This window comes from Momordica charantia, assembly GCF_013281855.1.
Source record: "Momordica charantia cultivar OHB3-1 chromosome 3 unlocalized genomic scaffold, Mcharantia_2.0 BLBB01000003.1, whole genome shotgun sequence".
Lineage (NCBI taxonomy): Eukaryota > Viridiplantae > Streptophyta > Magnoliopsida > Cucurbitales > Cucurbitaceae > Momordica > Momordica charantia.
In genome coordinates, this window is record NW_028275161.1 from 14009547 (window position 1) to 14029392 (window position 19846).

General features: G+C 35.6%; 1 protein-coding gene across 2 annotated transcripts; it reads right to left on the bottom strand.

Annotated features, from left to right (window-relative positions):
* Positions 1–1394: 1394 nt before the first annotated feature.
* LOC111025728 (ubiquitin carboxyl-terminal hydrolase 5) lies at positions 1395–18323 on the bottom strand. 2 transcript variants are annotated; one of them, XM_088121543.1, is made up of 13 exons: positions 18022–18323; positions 17160–17414; positions 14962–15106; positions 14779–14838; positions 14575–14670; positions 8840–9247; positions 7496–7636; positions 7250–7420; positions 4789–5046; positions 4174–4322; positions 3168–3737; positions 2143–2416; positions 1395–1828 (listed from the first exon to the last, which is right to left on the bottom strand). In XM_088121543.1, the coding sequence occupies exons 1-13, from the start codon at positions 18144–18146 to the stop codon at positions 1682–1684; spliced, it is 2799 nt and encodes a 932-aa protein (XP_087977669.1). In that variant the 5' UTR covers positions 18147–18323; the 3' UTR covers positions 1395–1681. The 2 variants fall into 2 exon arrangements, with proteins under 2 accessions (XP_087977669.1, XP_087977670.1); XM_088121544.1 differs by lacking the exons at positions 17160–17414; positions 18022–18323 and having other exon boundaries at positions 14941–15081.
* Positions 18324–19846: the final 1523 nt, after the last annotated feature.

A 19846-nucleotide genomic window follows, 5' to 3' on the forward strand; every position in this document is an offset into this window, starting at 1 on the left:
ATATACGCGAATTATAAACCTTGCAATTAATAGACCAATATTTAGAGAAAAAGTACATATGATGATGCTGTGAACAAAATTTAAGCGCAGCATTAGCTAATTGGCAATGGCAAAAAAAAAAGCTGTTATGAACAAACCATTGTTATCTCCAAATGGAAGTCTAAATTAAAAGAAACAATAATTTTAAATTCAAAGTAATAATATGCTCATTTTGAAATAAAGAAAGGCAAAAAACAGTATGACACAATCATAAATGTGAGGATTAAATACTACCAAAAATTCAGCTAAAAGATCTTGAAATTCAAATAAACATATTCCATTTACACAGTGAGGGCAAATTTGAGAGAAGAATATATAACAATCAAGCCCACAAGGAAAAGAGTCTAAACATGAAAATGTCAAAAGATGATTATATTTCAGACTCAGCTGAATTGACTATTACACAATTTTTCTAGAAAATAACAAGCAATCTAAGCCTATGTAATCTTTGCATATTGGTTGCATCCCCATGTTTGCCTACGGACTAAGTTCAAACAGCATTGTCAATATGAGTTTGGTTCGTAATTAGTAATTGACATCTGTTTCTGACCAACAGATCATGAGTTCAAATCATCTCATTCCTATTTGTTGTACTAGAAAAAAAGAAAATATATATTCAAACAAGCCTCAAGTCCCTCTGTGGGTTTTACCAGATATTGGGGATGCCCATGAGACTCTCCACTAAACACAAGACAGGCTATCCAGAAAGTAAGAATTAGTACAACTTTTGAGATTTATGGTAAAAAATACTTTTAGCCGATTAAAAGAATCTTTCAAAACTTCTAAAGTATTTGATTTTGCAGTTAAAAAGTGATTTTGAATACTTAAGAGTGAAGTTGAGATGACTTTTTAAAATAGTATCTTTTTGGTGAAACACTTCGAGTATTTTCTTTAAAAGCACTTTAAAATACTTTTAAGTGTTTTAAAGATTTTCAAGATCATTTTTTATAAGCCCTAAGGTAATTGAAACTATAGAAACTTTGAAAAGTGCTTTTAATCAGTTAAATGTACTTTTTGTCATTCCAAAAGACATCAATCAAACTCATCCTAATACAACCTTAGATAACACCGCTACTTCTTCCAAAAATGTTATAAAATAATATTTCATTTTAAATTACTACTTTCAAAAGTCATCCAAAATATGTTCTCAATCTCTTAAAAAGAATGAGGATCGGAAATTCACCAAACGTAAGGATTCTACTCAATGGAAGGAAGCAAAATTCAGTTCAATGTCTCAAGGGATACAAGTACAACTATGTATACTCCAGTCATTCAGTAGACATAAAGATGAAAAGAAAACACATACATGCGCTGTTATAAAAGCTTCCTAAACACTATCAGCATTGGATTTCAGATTAAAAGTCTTCAAGATTTCTGTTTATATGCTTATTTAATGAAAATATTGGGGTAATAAATACCCCATGTGGGTGGCATTACTTCACAAGTTGAGGTTCACATGCTAAACAGCCACTTATAGTGGATAGTTTTTGTAACTTTCACCCTTTTCTGGAATTATTGAAACCAGAACAAGGGTGGGGAGTACATATGCAATAAAGTTTCGATGTACACATACCTGCAATCCCATTTCTTTAAGGAAAATAAGCACAGAGATCAATAGCATCTACTTCTGAGTTGAGGCACATCATTGTAATCCATTACTGACTGATACATCTTCCGTCCTCACCCGCCGATAAAAGAGGACATAAGCAGCGGCTGATTTCACTTCTTCTTCATTTATAAGTGATATATGACTATCATCAAAATTGTACCACCTGTTTTCGTCGATAAGCTAGACAAAGAAAAAAAAGAACAAAATAAGGATTGAATATGTAAGAAGCAAGGATGATATATATCAGTAGTGAGGGAGAAAAGGCAAGAATGCTCCCGAAAGCTCAAGTACAAGACAAACTTCAAATATGATGTACAATTTATGGAAGGGCAATATCGTTAACAAAATAATATGCAAAATTAAGCACCAAGAATCAATCAAAGGGTATGTTGTTCTCCTAACCACATCAGGATGGCCTCCAAAAGTTGAAAAATAAACAAATAAACATACGTGTCTATAAATCTATAAGGAGAAACTGGCTAATTTCCACTGACCTTTATATGTGCAGTGTAGTGACCACTACCCATGCCACCATAATGGTTGGTTAAAGCATAGAGTTCATACAGTTGACGTTGGGAGTTATTTTTATTAGCTACGTAATTCGTCAAGTCAAAGTCGTGAATCGGAAAGTTAACAAATGTTTCTAGTTTATGCTTCATCGACCTGCTGTATGAGAATCTTTTAAGATGGATGACTAACACCTCTGGAAGCCGCCAAAGGTCAAGCTTTTTACTGGCTTGTCGTCGCTCTTTGCATTGAGGGCAGAACCTTCATTAATACACATTAATAATAAACCACATAAGATATATACTCCAATCACAGAGCAGTTCATGAATTTGTTACTATTTCTCTACACGGTCCCTCATAATACAAGCGGCAGACTAGGATGTGTTGACAGGGTTCAATACGTATCCAGCTAAAATGGCTAAAATTTAAGTTACATAGTATTAGCACTAGCATTCCTATTGGAAAGGTTTCCAAAAAATAAAATGCTAATACATGGTAAAATCATCATTTGATTTTAGTTTATTCTTTTGATAAGAAACTATCATATTGCACCAAAAAGAACCTGGGGGCTAGGGAGATTACACAGGAGCTTCGGTATTGATAAACAAAAATAATATTTACAAAACTCTTCAGTATTGAAAATCCAAAAAGCTAAATTAACCTATCAATCATCAAAGTGAACTGTGAATCAAGCAGTTCTGTTTAAATTTTCTAGTAGGAAAGTGCCAAAACTAAACAATTTCATGAAATCGTGAAGAGCACTTCAGAGTTTCTATAAGAACTGAAAGAACAGTCAATTTCATTCACATACATGAGGCACAAAATATCATCCCAAAAGTTCAAATAGCATATCATACATCTTGAATCTGACTAGTCATTAAATTATTAAGCGCCTAGCAAATGAAACATCTCATCGTATTTTCAACGGTAAGTAAAATACTGTACACACATTATTTCAGTCATATGAGTATATCACAGCAGGAAGTAGAGAAGAGAGGATAAAAAAGCTAACCACATATCTTCAGGAACAAGTGGTTCTTCCCGAAGAAAGGATTCCAAACAAGAATACAAGGAGAGTGGCTCAGTTCGAGCTTTTTTCATCACAGGCCCAGATTTAAAAACTTCAGGCAAGTTTTCTAGGTAAAAAGTATCAAACTTCTTCATAAGCTTTTGAGACCAATCAATATACACCAGGACTGATGATGATGGGGGTAATTGCACGGATTCCTCTCCAGTTGATAGGTCAATGCAAACATTGTCTTTATTCAACAACTGAAGAGGTAATTTAAAAGGTTCCGCTCCTTTGGACTTTGGATCATCCTTGTTCATTAAACTTGATATGGATACTGTGCATGTTTCAATAGAAGAGTCACGAGGATGAAGATCTTCTCCTGCATGTGACACACTAGAATCAAATACATCAGTATCCATCAAAGTCCCAGTCTTCGCCATTGGAGAGAGCACTCTTTTAATTATTCTTTGAATGTAGCCCTTCGTCACCGGATCATCACATGAGACGACCGACACAAGAGGAGTTCCAAAAGGTCTCCATCCTGACATAGCGTGGGCATCACTAGTTACCCTGGTATAAAAGATATAAATTGCAAATTAACATTTAAGATTGTACCCTACTTTAAGGAAGTACAACTACTTTTTTCTGAGAGCCAATCTGTAGTAGAAATTCATGAGACCAGCCTACGTTAACATTGTAATTTCTAATTTAACCAATACCACCGCCAACCAAATCAAGGAGTGAAGGATACTTTGACCATCAATTAATGGGGAAAAAAATGGCACTAGGTATTTTGTTCAAAAAGCATATGCCTCCTTAACGAACTTCTAAATTTGTCAAATCCTATTGAAAGAGATTCTCAATCAGAAATTTGTCAAATCCTATTGAAAGAGATTCTCAATCACATGGAGCAACCTGACAAGAAAATGAGATATGATAGAAATAAACAACAGCCATCTATTTAATAAGCTTTGCGAACATGAATTCATAATGAAATTGCACATACTGTTCTTGTCTCCGATGTACTAATTGAAGATATTTAGTATTCTTAGTCAACTTTGGAATCTTGTAGGCAGCAATATGGTCATCATCTTTTATTGTGGACAATGATATCAAGGGATCTTCTAGGAACCTGTGAATCAAATGGTCTCGCACCTACATAGGGGACATTTGCAATGTCAGTATGCACCTCCCATTATGCACTCTTATACATTATCATAGGAAACAATTCCTAGTCAGTATTCATTATCTTCACGCGCACATAAAAAAAATTCCATTAAGAAGGACAACTAAGTAACCGAAGCTGCTAGGGCACAACTGTGAAACATAAACATGTGAAGGTTGAATGATTGGGAAAACAAAACTAAAATACTCCCAAGCTATAGAATGATGTAAGTAACAAAACAAAAACTTCAATACATAAGCCCGTGTAGTTTAATATGTAAATAAATAAAATTGTGAAGCAAAAATAAGCAGTAATTGAAGCCCCAAACATTTCATCATTGATGCCCCAACTTCACATAACCTTTGGTGTACACATGCTTCTGTAAGAAACAGAATAAGTTCTATACTTATATATACACATGTTACACATTTATGCATAAAGTTAAATGCTGCAAACCTCCGCCAACAAGAGCTTCTCACTGTGCTTCAACAAACAAGCGCTGTTAAGTGCCTGGATTAGATCCCTACACCGACCCTGCTTTGGTACAGTGACAGTTAAAGTTGATGGCAGCTTACTTCCATCACTAGTAAAAAGAGTTGCTGTCATGGTACGGGTGGTAGTTGACTGGAGTGGTAATGAGAGATACATGAAGGGGTCAAACGTGACAGAAACTTTATTGCACACTGGACAGACCAAAGTCGATTTGTATTGACCCTGTAAAATAAAGGATAACCAGATTAATGAACTTAAAAGTGGTCTTAAATTAAGGTACGCCAGGTACAAAAAATGCAGGAGAATGAGATGAACAATAACCCCAAGCAAAATAATATTAATATCAAAAAATAAAACTGTGGAGACTAAGAGGAAGGCCAAACACACGGATGTAAAAGGATGGATAAAAAAGAATCCTGTTCTATTTACTGAATGGATAACATAAGGAGTTCTTTTCTCTATCCTGTATCCAAAACTTCACGTTCCTTTATATCCTTTTCATTCAAAACCCAATGAAAGGATCGTAATGCATTCCCTTGGAAATGATAATTCGCCCAATCAAAGCAAGTCAAAATTTCACTCTTCAATATATAAATGATTATACTGAAACAACTGCATCTCTTGATTAACAACAATACCATGATGAAACCCACAGCATCGTTTGTGCATCTCCCACTAATATAACATAAAATCACTAAAAATAGCACTGATCATTTCAATAATGTTCACGTTATGAACTTCCATGAATTCCAAAGATTCCTGAATATGTGGCATAATTGCATTGTCCGTTATGCTTCTGATATAAGATCAATCAAGAATACAAACGGACATTTGGATCATGAACCACTCAAGATATTTAAATGGTCAAGAAATACATAACAATTAAAGATAGAATAAAAGTAAATTAGGCAGGTAAACGTGTATCCAGGAAAGTTGAGCCTAGTTTCATGAATTTTTTCAACTTATAAGCAAAGACTTCTCATAAAGAGATGGATGAGATTGCAAGATGCCTAATATGTGGCATCATTGCATTGTCCGTTATACCTCTAATTTAATAGAAAGCTTGCCTCACATCTGCCAAGCTCAAACATCTCACTGGTGTTCCCTTTTTGAGTCATTTTCACACTATTCCCCTACTCTTATATTAGCAATTGGGATGCTTTTATTTGTTCTGTTTAACTGGCTTACTTAGACTCTGTTCTAGGCTTTCAGTTTATGCATTTTAATGCTTTCCTTTCACTATTTCACTCTTTTTAATCTTTCTTTTCACTCTATCAATGAAAAGTTCGTATTTTGTTAACCCAAAAAACCCAAAAAAAAAAAAAGATGACAGAGCCTAAAGATTAGGAATTCGAAATTTACAAACTACAACTAAAGAACGCAGTCATATAGTCCAAAATGTTGTGAAACTTTCTACTAAATTACCAATCTAATCCAAAAGCTTACCCTGATGGGTTACGCTAAATCTAATCTTTTATGGATACCTTAACACTCCGTCTCACTTGTGAGTTGGAAATTTATACAAACCAAACAAGTGGTAATGAATATTAAATGGAGAGGAAATAAAGTTATACAAGTTCGAACACAAGAATGTTCTAATACAATGTCAAATCACCAATCAAGCCAAAAGCTTAAGGTGGATTACGGTAAATTATTCTTTTATAGATACCTTAACACTTCTTTCTTTAACGATGATTTAATCTTGATTAAAAAAGTAGGTCTACCAAGCGCACTTAGAGACTCAACAAAAGGCTAGTTTGTGACGCAACAACCAAGAAGTGTTTTGGAGAACTGTTTATCTTGGTAAGTTCATACTGGAGTCCCAATCCTTTGAAGCTAAAAAGCATGGATATGGAGAACTGTTTATCTTGGTAAGTTCATACTGGAGTCCCAATCCTTTGATGCTAAAAAGCATGGATATGGACGTGAGAAGACACGGGTACAACAAGATACGGTGACACGTCGTGTCCAAAAAATCTAGAGCACGGACACGGCAATGACACGTTTATTAAAATATACTATTTTTTAAAGTATATATCATTTTTACACAGGAAGAAAACTCAAATTCAATAAGCTTATGGATTTTTTATGCTTAGAAAATGAGTTTTTTTTTTTTTATATCCGTGTGTCCGGGCCGGTGCACCTCGACTAATCACGGGCTAACCGCCTGACCCTACTACATTTGGTTGACAAGATAACTTGTAGGATATTAAATCCTAGGTAGGTGGCCACCATGATTTGAACTCATTCCCTATAAGCTATTTGCTATTTACATTGGCCCTTATTGACCACTAGGTCATCCCATGATGGTTTAAAAATGAGACTTGTAAAAAAATAATAATAATATAATTAACACATTACATATTATAAAAATAATAACCAAAAAGTAATTAGACTTGCAATGGAAATGGGTAATTTTACACACTTGGCAGACGTCGACAATTATGGAGTCATTACGAGCAATGTGATTCGCCCAATATTCATCTGCAACTTCTTCATCGGGTCTGCCATCTGCATCTCTAGACTTAATATAGGGTTTGTGCTTTACACGATTCAGATCTTCATGTAGACCATCAAGCAAAAATGCTAAAAGTTCCTGCAAAAAGACTTCTTGGTTTCTTGATCCAATAAAATGATTTGTGAAAACAGTAAGATTACGTGAGTAATAAACCTGGGAATCATGCTGATTATAACCACTAAATTGGGGTGCAAATCGAGCAAGCTTTGCTTTAAATGGACGAGGGGCAACAGATGTTCGTCCAGGAGCCCATAGCTTTCTAAGCAAGTCACCGAATGCCATAGCAAGCTCGCCCTGTGTTATGGCAACTCTAATTTAGTAGAATAAATATAACAAAAAGCTTAGCAAGAATCCGTATGAATATCACTAAAAATGGCTGTATATAAATTTCAAAGATATAATTTCTAATGCAATTAAGCAAAAGCATCAGAACATGGAAACTCCCTTACCAAAAAGTACACTGGAATTATTTCCAATCATGAACTAGAATCCCTAGCACTATTTATTACCAAAAATTTAACAGAAATATCAAGGCACCTGTCACCACTTTCTAGAAAAATTGAGACAGATAAAACAAACAGGGTGTCAGGATTTTTTTCCTGCTTTAGGGCGTTCAACATTTTTTTTTAATGAGAAATGGGAAACCGAGTATTAATAGACAAAAATGGTGACAACCTAGGGGCTGGGGTAGAGGGAACCCCCACCTAAGGGCTACACAAGCAACGCCTTCTAATCATTAACCATCATGAGGAAGGCTATAATTACAAAATAATTTCTTGTGGCTAGAACACCACTCAAAAGTTTTTTAGGGTTCAACTGAACCATTTCCCAACAGAAACCCTAAAGATAATGACAGGGTATGGACTATATAGAAAAAGATTCGACAACAAATAACAACACAAGGATAACTAGCAAGCTGGAATAAGAAATTTGCTAACATCTATTCAAGTACAGCGCTCATGATGGTGCAAGGTTCATGATCCCAAATGTTCCATGGTGGTGAAGAGTAAGGCAGAGACTTTAGGTCCAAACTAATTAAGATACAACTCAATGAACACACTACACAAGTGACAAAGAGACATGATCAACCTAAAAGGCAATACAACAATAATAAATAACCTATGAAGCACGAAAGCTCTTTTTGATGTCTTGACAAAAACAAAAACAAAAAAAAAGTGTTCTCAACAACAAACCATAATTGGTTTTCCATTGCTCTTGAGGAACTTCTGTTCTTCAAGATAAGTTAAAATTTAATTCTTTCAGGAATTTCGTATTCTGTCTTGTATTCTGTCTTATACTCATAGCATGTGCGCTGAGTAAAGAGGAAGGAATTAGGGACTCGATGCCATGACTCCAAGAAAAAAGAGTAAAAAAAAATATTCACACAACTAAGAAGTGAAATTAAAACTTGCATGCACAAAACTCTTGTAATCCAGACAAGTTCATTAACAACATAATTCTAGGTTTCACGAATCTGGAATGCACATGAAAACTTACAACCATGCCCAAAGGATTCTGCCTGTTAATCTCCTGGTGATAATCCTCGCGGAAATATCTGGCAAACTCAGGTGTGTGAACAAGGCATTGAATCGCACTATTCATGAAACAAGTATTACCAAGATTTAACAACCCTGTTAAACCACAAGAAGATCCCCTCGTACTAACACCACTTTGCCCATATGTATTATCCGACTCTCTAATTGAAGAAGTCAGACTCTGGCTTTGTACTACTTCTGTTTTAGACGCTCCCTTGTTAGACACGCCTCCTGCAATGATTAAGTTTGACTTAGAAGACTCTAAAGAAATAGAAGTAGCTTCCTTGTCTGTTGTTCCATTGTCTTGAACGTAACTTGTGCAGCCACCCAATGCATTATTATTGTCATGGTTTATGATCTCCACCAGAATCTAACCAAAATCAAGAATGAAAAGGTTTCAGAAGGCTCTTATAAAAATTAAAAAAAAAACAGACAATAAATGCTCTCAATAAATTCAAGTGTATAAGAGACTCCACCAAATCTAATACACCTTGCAAGGCAATTTTTTAGTTCCCAAAGATTAGTCGAACGTATGTGTAAACAGTTGATAACCACCTAGGAAGCACAGACACTCCATTTTAGGCAAAGTGTCCGTGTCAAATGTGGATATGTTCGGACACACTCCGGACACGTGTCCGACATGTCAATTTACATGTCTTTTTTTTTTTTGGACACATGACACACACAGCCCTAAAAATTAAACAGACACCCATAACAGAAGCCCATAATTTAAAAGAAATAAGCAGCAACAAAAAAAAAACGAGGAGTTAGAACACAACCCTAGCCTCCCACAAATCTCATGAAAAAGAGAAGCCCTTCGCTGCTACCGCCACCGCCACCGACAACTAGGACTGGGTTTTTTTCCTCCAATAGCTAGTAAAACAACTTAAGTATTTTGGGAGTCTGTTTGGGATCTCATAAGGTTTAATGTTTCTTTATGGGGTTTGTTTCAAGGTTATTTTGTAATTATCAGTTAGGTCATATTCTTTTGGATTGGGAGCTCTTTCTCTAGTCTAGCTTCCTTCTTCAGGGCTGTGTTTGCCCTTGTGTTCAATTTTTTAGTTCCCAAAGATTAGTCGAACGTATGTGTAACCAGTTGATAATCACCTAGGAAGCACAGACACTCCATTTTAGGCAAAGTGTCCGTGTCAAATGTGGATATGTTCGGATACACTCCGGACACGTGTCCGACATGTCAATTTACATGTCTTTTTTTTTTTTGGACACATGACATGCACAGCCCTAAAAATTAAATAGACACCCATAACAGAAGCCCATAATTTAAAAGAAATAAGCAGCAAAGCAACCAAAAAAAAAAGAAAGAAACGAGGAGTTAGAACACAACCCTAGCCTCCCACAAATCTCATGAAAAAGAGAAGCCCTTCCCTGCTACCGCCACCGGCAACTAGGATTGGGTTTTTTTCCTCCAATAGCTAGTAAAACAACTTAAGTATTTTGGGAGTTTGTTTGGGATCTCATGAGGTTTAATGTTTCTTTATGGGGTTTGTTTCGAAGTTATTTTGTAATTATCAGTTAGGTCATATTCTTTTGGATTGGGAGTTCTTTCTCTAGTCTAGCTTCCTTCTTCAAGTCTGCGTTTTTATATGCCCTTGTGTTTCTGTTTTGTTTTCATTATTCTCAATGAAAAGTTCGGTTTCTTATCAAAAATATATATATATATTAGATGGAATCTTCCTCCTCTAGCCATAATAGTCAAAGTCAATCAATCCCAACCAAATCTTCAATCTCCACTTCTAATATTAAGGATGAATCAAAGCCACTTTGGCAACATATTGTTTAAAAAATAACATGTCGGGGGACATGTATACCTCCTATGTTTTAAAAAATTGGGTGTCACCTCCATGAACCTAACGCCTTGTGGCGAAGGATCATCGTGAGCAAGTATGGGTTGCATCCGTTTGATTGGGTTCTGGCAGGTGGGTCCAAGGTGAGCAACTACAACCCTTGGAAGGCTATTGCTTTGTGTTTTCCCGTCTTCTCTCCGTCCTTACGTTCCGTGGTGGGGGAGGGTCGTAATACTTACTTCTGGGAGGACACTTGAATAGGAGATAAACCTATGTGCCTTGTGTTCCCTAGGCTCTACTATCTTTCTGAAAAGAAGCTTCTATCGGTGGCTGAAATTTTGAGTTCTAAGGGGGCGGTTCCAACCATTTCTTTGGGGCTTACTCGTTCTTTGACATATCGGGAAACTTTAGAGGTTTCTACGTTACTTGATCTTTTGTCTGAGGTTTCCTTCTATTCTGAGAGGGAGGATGTGAGGGTGTGGACCCCCAACCCTTCGAAAGGTTTTTCTTGTAGCTCTTTTTTCCATATCCTGAACTCCCCATCTTCTTCTTCTTCTTCCCCATGGACCTCTTGGTTTACTTCTCTTTAGAAGATTAAAATTCCAAAGAAGGTTAAGTTCTTTGGGTGGCAAGTCTTACTTGGGAAAGTCAATACCATGGATCGTATTCAGAGGATATATTCCTTTTGTCTAGGCTCGCAGTGGCTCGTTCTCTGTAAGAGTGCCACGGAAGACCTCGAGCATTTGTTGTGGACTTGTCAGTTTGTGCAGGATTTATGGCTTCGGTTCTTTAGGTTTTTTGGGATGGCCTGGGTCCATTCTAGAGAGTGTAGGACGATGATAGAGGAAGCCTCTTTATGGGGTTCGGTCACTAAGGCCTTTTGCAATTATCAGTTAGGCATCATTCTTTTAGATTTGAGCCCTTTAGGGGGCTTCCTCTTTTAGAGCTATTTTATTTTGTATGCCCTTCTTGCATTTTTTGTACTTCTTTTCATTTTTCTCAATAAAAACCTAGTTTCATATTGTTGAGATATCCATAAATGAATTAAATTTACCCAACCCATTAGCTTAAGCTTTTGGGTTGAGTGGTGGTTTATTCATCCTTAACATGGTATCAAAGCGGGAGGTCTTGTATTCGAACCCTTGCGTTGTTGTTTCCTCCCCATTTATTATGATTTTCACTTGTTGGGCTTTTGTGCAATTTTCCAAGCCCACAAGTGAGAGGGAGTGTTGAGACATCCATAAATGAATTAAATTTACCCAACCCATCAGTTTAAGCTTTTGGGTTGAGTGGTGGTTTATTCATCCTTAATACTTATCAAAAAAAAAAATTAGTGTGATCATGTCCATGCTTCTTAGATCATCATATTTCCAAGATGTCAGAAGTCTCTAACACATCAATGCGCAAATACAGGAATTATCTTTGGCAGCTGAAAGTTGAAAGTGACGCGGGGCCAAAAAGTTCCCAATTTATTTAATTCTACATAAACAAGACACTCAAAAAAGGCAAGATTATGAACTTCCATTAGCCTCTAAGATACCAACAGAGGAAATGACGGATCAACATTTGCAACTTGGTTATCAATATCCACAGTGAACAAACATCAGAATAACAATTTAAAATTCACAACTTAGCCTATATTCTCTAATGTTTGTACAAGCAGAATGAGCTTACAAGACCACTTATTTCAAATACTAGTCATAACATGTAAATGTATTGACTAAAAGAAACAGATAGTTTTAAACTAATGATAAGAAAAACACAAAAAGAAAATACTACGAGATAGACCGATTATTTATTTTTGCTTGTATACCTCTGCTTCCAGCCTTCCAGGTTTTCCAGATGGGTTTCTTTTATGAAATTAGTTTTTCATTTTCCTTTTTCTAGTATAAGATGCAAAAACCTCTTTCTTGCGTATAGCTTTATTTTAATACTCGTTCTGGATTTACCTGAAGAAATTGTCACAATCATTTTTTTTATATACGAAACAAAACTTTCATCGAGAATAATGAAAAAGATACAAGAACTACAAAAAAGGACCATCTAAAGGGCATACAAAAAACAACCCAAAAAGAGGAAGCCCCCTGAAGAAAAGGACTCCAATCCAAAAGAATAAGGCCTAGCGAATAATTACAGAAGGGCTTAGAAACCGAGCCTCATAACGAAGTATTAAATCTAATTAAATCCTTGACATAGTCTATAGACTTTTCCACCCCCTAAACATTCTATGATTCCTTTCCAGCCATATACCCCATCGTAACAATCATTTCACCTAGTATGTTCTACATTTCTTGCTTATCTACGAGAAGCAAGGGTGAAAATATCATTGATATTCATCAATCTATCGGTGTATATCGATAAAATTGTGGATTCGACAATGATAATGGGAAAGTCTTTTTTTTTTAAAAAAAGGGCAATAAATTGTTGATATCATCGATACTTGTTGACATTTTTTCAATATTTTCCATTGACCATTGACTGCCAAAATATCGACGATACTTTATTGATATCTGTCGATATTTCATCAATATTTTCTAATATCCATGATATTTTGCAGCTCTTATTTCTCCCTACTACCAGCCTGTATCTCAATTTTTCTCAGTTTTAAAAGTTGCATCGTGAGTTTCGAGTCTGGTAAAAAATTAGATGATCACAAATCTATACACAAATCTTGTTAAAAAAAAAACTGTCACTGCCACTTCTTCATTGTCTTTCTCCTTTTCTGTGTTCAGATTTACTATATATTTATCAATAATATAATAATTATTGCCCACAGCCTCCGAAAATGTCTTATTGTTAAAGTGATATATTTATTTGTACTAACAGATATATTTATCAATAAATTGATTGATTTATTTACATTTATTGGAATTCTACTCCGGTCATCATGAAAGTCTCTCTTAGCGACCACTATGACCTCCTTCCACTAGATCTTTCTGACCTGACCAAGCGTTGTTGTCATTGAGGGAGAGTTAGACGCAGCTGAAAGTTACAACTACATTTGCAAAAGGGGTGGGTCCCTTTTCTCACCGTACTAGGTGAATGGGTGGAGGAGGCTCTTTCCTTTAGAGAAAATCTTGAAGCAAAGCACATAAACCAGACCCCTAAAACTCATTTCTCAAAGGAAAAATGTTCTTATCCCTGAGTTAAGGATCTTTCCTATGGTATCAACTATCCAAACAATCACTACCCTGTCTGCCGTAATAATAAAGAACCTTTGCAGGTGGGCCTTTGTGATTTTAATTATCCTCCCTCTATTCTTTTAACCATACGCACAAGAGAAAGTCTTGTTTTCTATCGAAATAGAAAGTTTATGCAAGGCTGTTGAAGCAAGGACAAAACAAAAGGAGGGCTAACCAAAGCGTGGTCGGAGGAGATGCGGGAGAAGGGACAAAGTACAGGAGAGGAAAAAATTGACCACAGGAGAGGACATGGTTTCTAATAAAGTATTCTTTACAAAATAATAAATCTTGGATCCCAATCTCATCCTCGAAATGAAAACTGAAAACAGTCCCTCTTACCCATCCCCATTTAGAAAAATTATTCCCCACCATTTACACCTCTAAATCAAGTAGAAAACCTCAAAGTTGGCCGCTGAATTTAAGTTGCTAGAGACCAAACTTTATGATATAATTGCAGTCAATGTCAATCAACCTGTATTCATCACTAAAAACCAATATCTCAGAAGTTGAAGCTATATTATCTCTTTATTAAACCATCTAACAACCATACTTCCCCACAATTTATTGACATTTCTGCAGAAAGGAAATAATGCTGCTTCAAACGTCTAAAGGTAATCAAGTATAAACCACTTTTATTATAAAAATTCAACCAAAAATATAAAAAAGAAAAACTATTTTCCCAGAAAAGTAGTAGCAGTGGACAAACTTACATCCTGATCCATCTGAATGTTTGCATCATCAAGAGTTTTATCCATGTCGTTCATCAAGGCATGTTTTCGGTGGCCATAGTAATCCCAAATGCATACCTAATTAAAGTTGCAAATACTTTAATACAAATGAACAAGCAAAAGTTTATTGGCAAAAAGAGTTATAAATGGAATACTCTGCATGTAGATGGGTCATATGAACTTTACTTGTTCCAAGTTAAGATCAAAAATTTCACAAGCTCGTCTGTGAAGCTCACCAATTGTCTCCTGCCAAAGAAACACGAAATTTTTAATAAAACTAACTGGTATACAATGAAGTACATGTTTGAGTAAAATTGAGACGGGTAGATACAGAAGAAAGTGGTATACCATGACACGTTCTCATAATACCTTCTTGCTTATTCTTATTGTGGAACGGTCACCCTTTCCCACCTCTAATAATTGAAGGCGCAAAGGATATACTTCAACAGCCAATTCAGTTTGAGAAAGACCTGCACTAATTACCTTCCGTGCCAATGTTGGACCTCCACCATACCTAAAATCAACCAATAGATTTGACTAACTTATAAATGGTTCATATAGATTTCCAACATAAAAGGGAGACATGTAGTTAAAAGTTCGTAAACAATTGGATGTATATTATATAAAAGGCGCCTAAGGGGGATCCACCTTTCTCAATTCCTCTTTTAAGTTCATTAAAGTCTTAAATAGTATTTTTCCCTCATTTAATTACTACTTAATTATTAATTGGTCGTAAAAATAATAATAATAAATTTAACATATTGTTTGTCTCGGAGCACAAAGTTATAAGCAACACAATTCATAGCAGAAAAACACACAACTCAGCAGAAAGTTACAGCAGAAAAAAAAACTCCATTCTTGTTCCTTTCTATTTTTTTCTTCTTACTCTCTTTTTTTTTTTTTTTTTTTTTTTGTTCTTTACTTCTTCTTCTACTTCTTTTTTATAAAAATAAAGCACTTCAATGGAACATATTCAAACCATGGAAACCAACTACCTAAAATTTTATATCCTATGAATTTTCTTGGAGACCAACTATAGTGCATTAGGTAGTTGTCCCGTGAGATTAGAGCAAGCTAGCCCAAACACTCATTCATATAAAAAAGGAAATTGTTGGAGAATAAGTTGTTTCAACTCCCTTATTCCATCATTGCCCTTTCCCTTTCTAGACGGCAGGATTCTTGAAATGAAGTAGGAAATCGCTTTATAGAACTCAAGCATCATGATCTCCATTTGAACTAACTCCAACTTCAAGCTCTATGCCAACATTTCAGCATCTTCTCTTCCTTTTTTATTTTATAAAAAACTGAAAATTTCATCATCAAAAGAGAGGTACAAAAAGGGGAGATGATATATCCCCACATGCCAAAGGGTTACAGAAAAGACTCCCAATTGACCAAGATTTGCATCGCACCATAATTACAAAAATATTTAGAAGTAGGCTACTAATCTAATATGGTGGGAAACTACTGCCCTTCCTATCTCTTTAGGTGGAGCTTGAAACAGGAAATAAATCGGCAAAAAATGCAGCCCCCTTGGCCAAATGGGGCTGGTCAGGTGTTTTATGACTGAAAAGGAAGACCTCTGGATGCATTAGAGAAGGAGAGAGGATGTCTAGAGAGAGAGCAAGAGAGAAGATGTTTTATAAATAGATGATATTTAGAGAGAGAGGATGCCTAGAGAGAGGGAAAGTGAGGGGCATTCGAGAGGAAATGCATATAGAGAGAGAGAGAGAGGGAGAAAGGGAGGAGGAGTAGAGACTATGCTTTAAAAGAAAGACACAGGATTCCACTTTGCAAAAGACCTCACACTGTACTTCTATAATTTTAAAATATTGAATTTGGAAACAAATAAAACATTAAAATGATGTGTTCCAAAATTAACATAAATGGACCATTGATTAACAATCCTACCAAACGTGAACCCAATTTTATTTAGTATCCCCTGTTTTCCTAAATATAAAAACAAAAATAGATTAGATACCAAATGGCCCCTAATATTTCAAACATTTTATTCTCAGACATTTAATATCTATACTCATGAAATAAAACCAACAATCAACAGACTATTAGGGCAGTTTTTTGTAAGCTCCTAAGGTTTTAGATAATGCTTTTTATACATTCAATGAAAAGCCTTTTGAAGAAAATAAATAAAAGAATTCATTCGTAAATTACAAGAAGAAATGTGAAACCAAAAACCTATAACTTTCCCCTCGATGGTTGAGGCTATGTTCATTACTTCAGCAAAACTAAATAATGCAAAAACAAATGCAATCAATTATTTTCTGACTAGAAACTCTCTAAGTTTTCAACCGATTCACCACAAGAAGTACTCTGTGAATGCAGCCCAAATACCACATTCCAGAGCTTAGTTTATCAAAAAGGTCACATTGCTTATGTCAGAATTCCATTTTAAGTAACAATGAAACAGCACCATTTTAAGTAACAATGAAACAGCACGCCTAAAATTTATGATTTTCCCCTTTCAAGCCTGATGACTAGGAGTTACTTTCATTGACTATTATAAAATCAATGTTTCAATGGCCTAAATCCTTTTTATTATGACTCACCACAAGTATAGTTGCTTCCACACTTCTTGCGGAAGCAGAACATAATCACGCCCTTCTAAAAGAGTATCATGTATCTCAATGCTCACACTAGAGTCCTCTGATGCAGCATCATAAATGAGGTCAGAGTTATCGATATTAGCAGGTCTCTTTAACATGCTTGAACCAAAAGAATCATAAATTTCCGCGAAGGAGGATCCATCATTTGCATTAACCGGTTGGTCTTGGTTGACATATTCGATCCAGTGTTGCCACCATCTGTTACAGTAACATTCAAGCATCACAATATGTTTGTCGGCTGCTTAGTTGAGGAAATGGATATGTTTCCTGAATTCTCATGAAAATGCAGACTCTTAAAAACATTGCACGAAAGCATGTCTACCAAAAACCACTTCTTATCAGATTTTCTTAAACAGATACAAAACATTTCACGAAGAAGCAAGCTCCCCGCATCTTACTTCCACCATAATACTATGACCAAAAATATCACTTTTTCGCATTAAATAACAAGCCTTTCGTATTCAATCCCCCAGGGAACAAAATAAACAAAGCTTGGGCCTAGATGGCTAAACAATGAATTCTTCATAGATGGTTGAAACATCATTAGACGTGAACAAAAATCTCACATTCAGGGTGCCCAGAAAGCATTATTTATTCATACGTGCCTGGAGGTTGCACAAACGAACAAAAGCATGGAGGAGAACAACAACAACAGGGTGAGGATCGATAAGAAATGCTTCCAGCACAAATTATCCCCGAATGTAAGAATTCTCTGACAAATACCGTCTATTGGAAATCTAATTAAGCGAAAGAATCACATGATTTTCTCTGGATTTAAAATGAGTGGAGGAGGGAGAAGGAGAACCTTTGAGTGATTAAATAAAAGACATCGCCCTCTTTAGTATTAGCTTCGGCAGTCAGAGCAATGTCTCTGATCATAATCCTCTCTTCCTCTGGAGTGAGCTCCGTTCTGCCACCGCTGCTACACATAGAAACCTCAGCCTCTGAGAAAAAATACTTCAAATTCAAGGTAGAAGAATTCCGAATTCTGGACTTAATTCTGAACTGCGCTAGATTTCTATCATTTCCGAAGAATATTGACTTCAAAGTTGAATATCCCTCTCGCTGGTTAAAGCCAAACCCTCGTTCGACGATACACCAGTTCCGAGTGGATTTTTTTTAATATTGCTGTAAATGAAACTTATTTTAAAAATATAGTTATTTAATTAAAAATATTAAAAATATTATAGATTTTGAAACTTATTTTAAAATATTATAGTTTTAAAAAACTTAAGACCATGTAGACGTTTTTTCAGGGATGATCACTTTCAAATTTAAAAAGAATTTACGTGGCGCCCACGTCTAAATAGTCGTCTCTTGACCTTTAGTTTTTTAAAACTATAATATGTTTAAAATAAGTTTCAAAATCTACAATATTTTTAATTAAATAACTATATTTTTAAAATAAGTTTCATTTACAACAATAGTAAACAAAAAACGAGTTCCAAGTGTTGTTTATAATAGTTTGGTTAAAAATTAAGATATCCATCAGCTTTATTTTTTATTTCTTTAGGCTTTGATTTAATTTCTATTTATTTTTTAGTCAAACACGTGAGTGGTGAGGATCGGCACTCAAAATTCTTGGTTGGAAATATGTCAATTACCGGTAAGTGTTCGTGTAATTACAATTTTAATCGGTTTTACTCTGCATTTTTAAAAAATCTTTATTTTAATTCCTACAATTCCAAAGAGTATTTAAAATTTAAATTCAGGTTTGATTGGGTTTGTCGGGTTGACAACCCTTGCCAAGTGAAATTCGACATATGAACGAACATGGACAATAATGGATCGATGGGAAGAGAGAGAGCGTGGAATCGTAAAGCTCAGTGTTGTGGGCATGCTTGTCCAGGGTGTGTTCCCCATGGCCGCATGTCCAAATCATCCTCCCACTCGCTTTCCTTTCATGTCTTTAAAGCTTTCTAGTGTAATTTTCTTGTATCGCGCCAAATTTCAAGCCAATCGGAGTTCACACGGGCCCTGTAGGCTACCGAGTGACTCCTCACCACTTAGGACGTCTACACCTGCCACACCAAATATGCCTTATAATGTACCTTAGGGGGGACTAAGTAGTCATCAAACCTCCCCCGACCAAGCGTTGTATACTTTCTTGCAATCAAAGCTTTCTTGCATCCAATGTTTACAATGCTTGTTTTAAAGATGTTTTCAACTGTTTTTCTCTCTCACGTTTTCTAAAACCAATTTTCTCCTAAAACGTGAGCGCAGGCTAGACCCACGATCGAGATTGTCTGCAACTTACAGTTTTTCCCGGCTGACTTGCTCGCTTGAGCTAGAGCAAGTGCCGCACAATCGCTCGAGCTGCTTTGAAAAAGTGCGATTGACACTCAGCAATCCAACAATTTCAAAACCCATCAAAGGGGCCGGAGACCCTCTTTTGAAAAGACCGGTTCAACATCTCCGGTCAAATATTTAGCATTGGTTCGAAAGGCCGGTTTAACATTTTCAAAGATTGGTGACTGCCGTTCATATATATATATATATATATATATATTTTAATATAGCTTAGTAAATGATGTATATTGGTTATTAGAAAAGAAAAAAAATTATGTCTATCAGTTAAGGTGCCACTAACCTTTTAAAAATAAAAAATTCAAATATTTCACCACACTCAA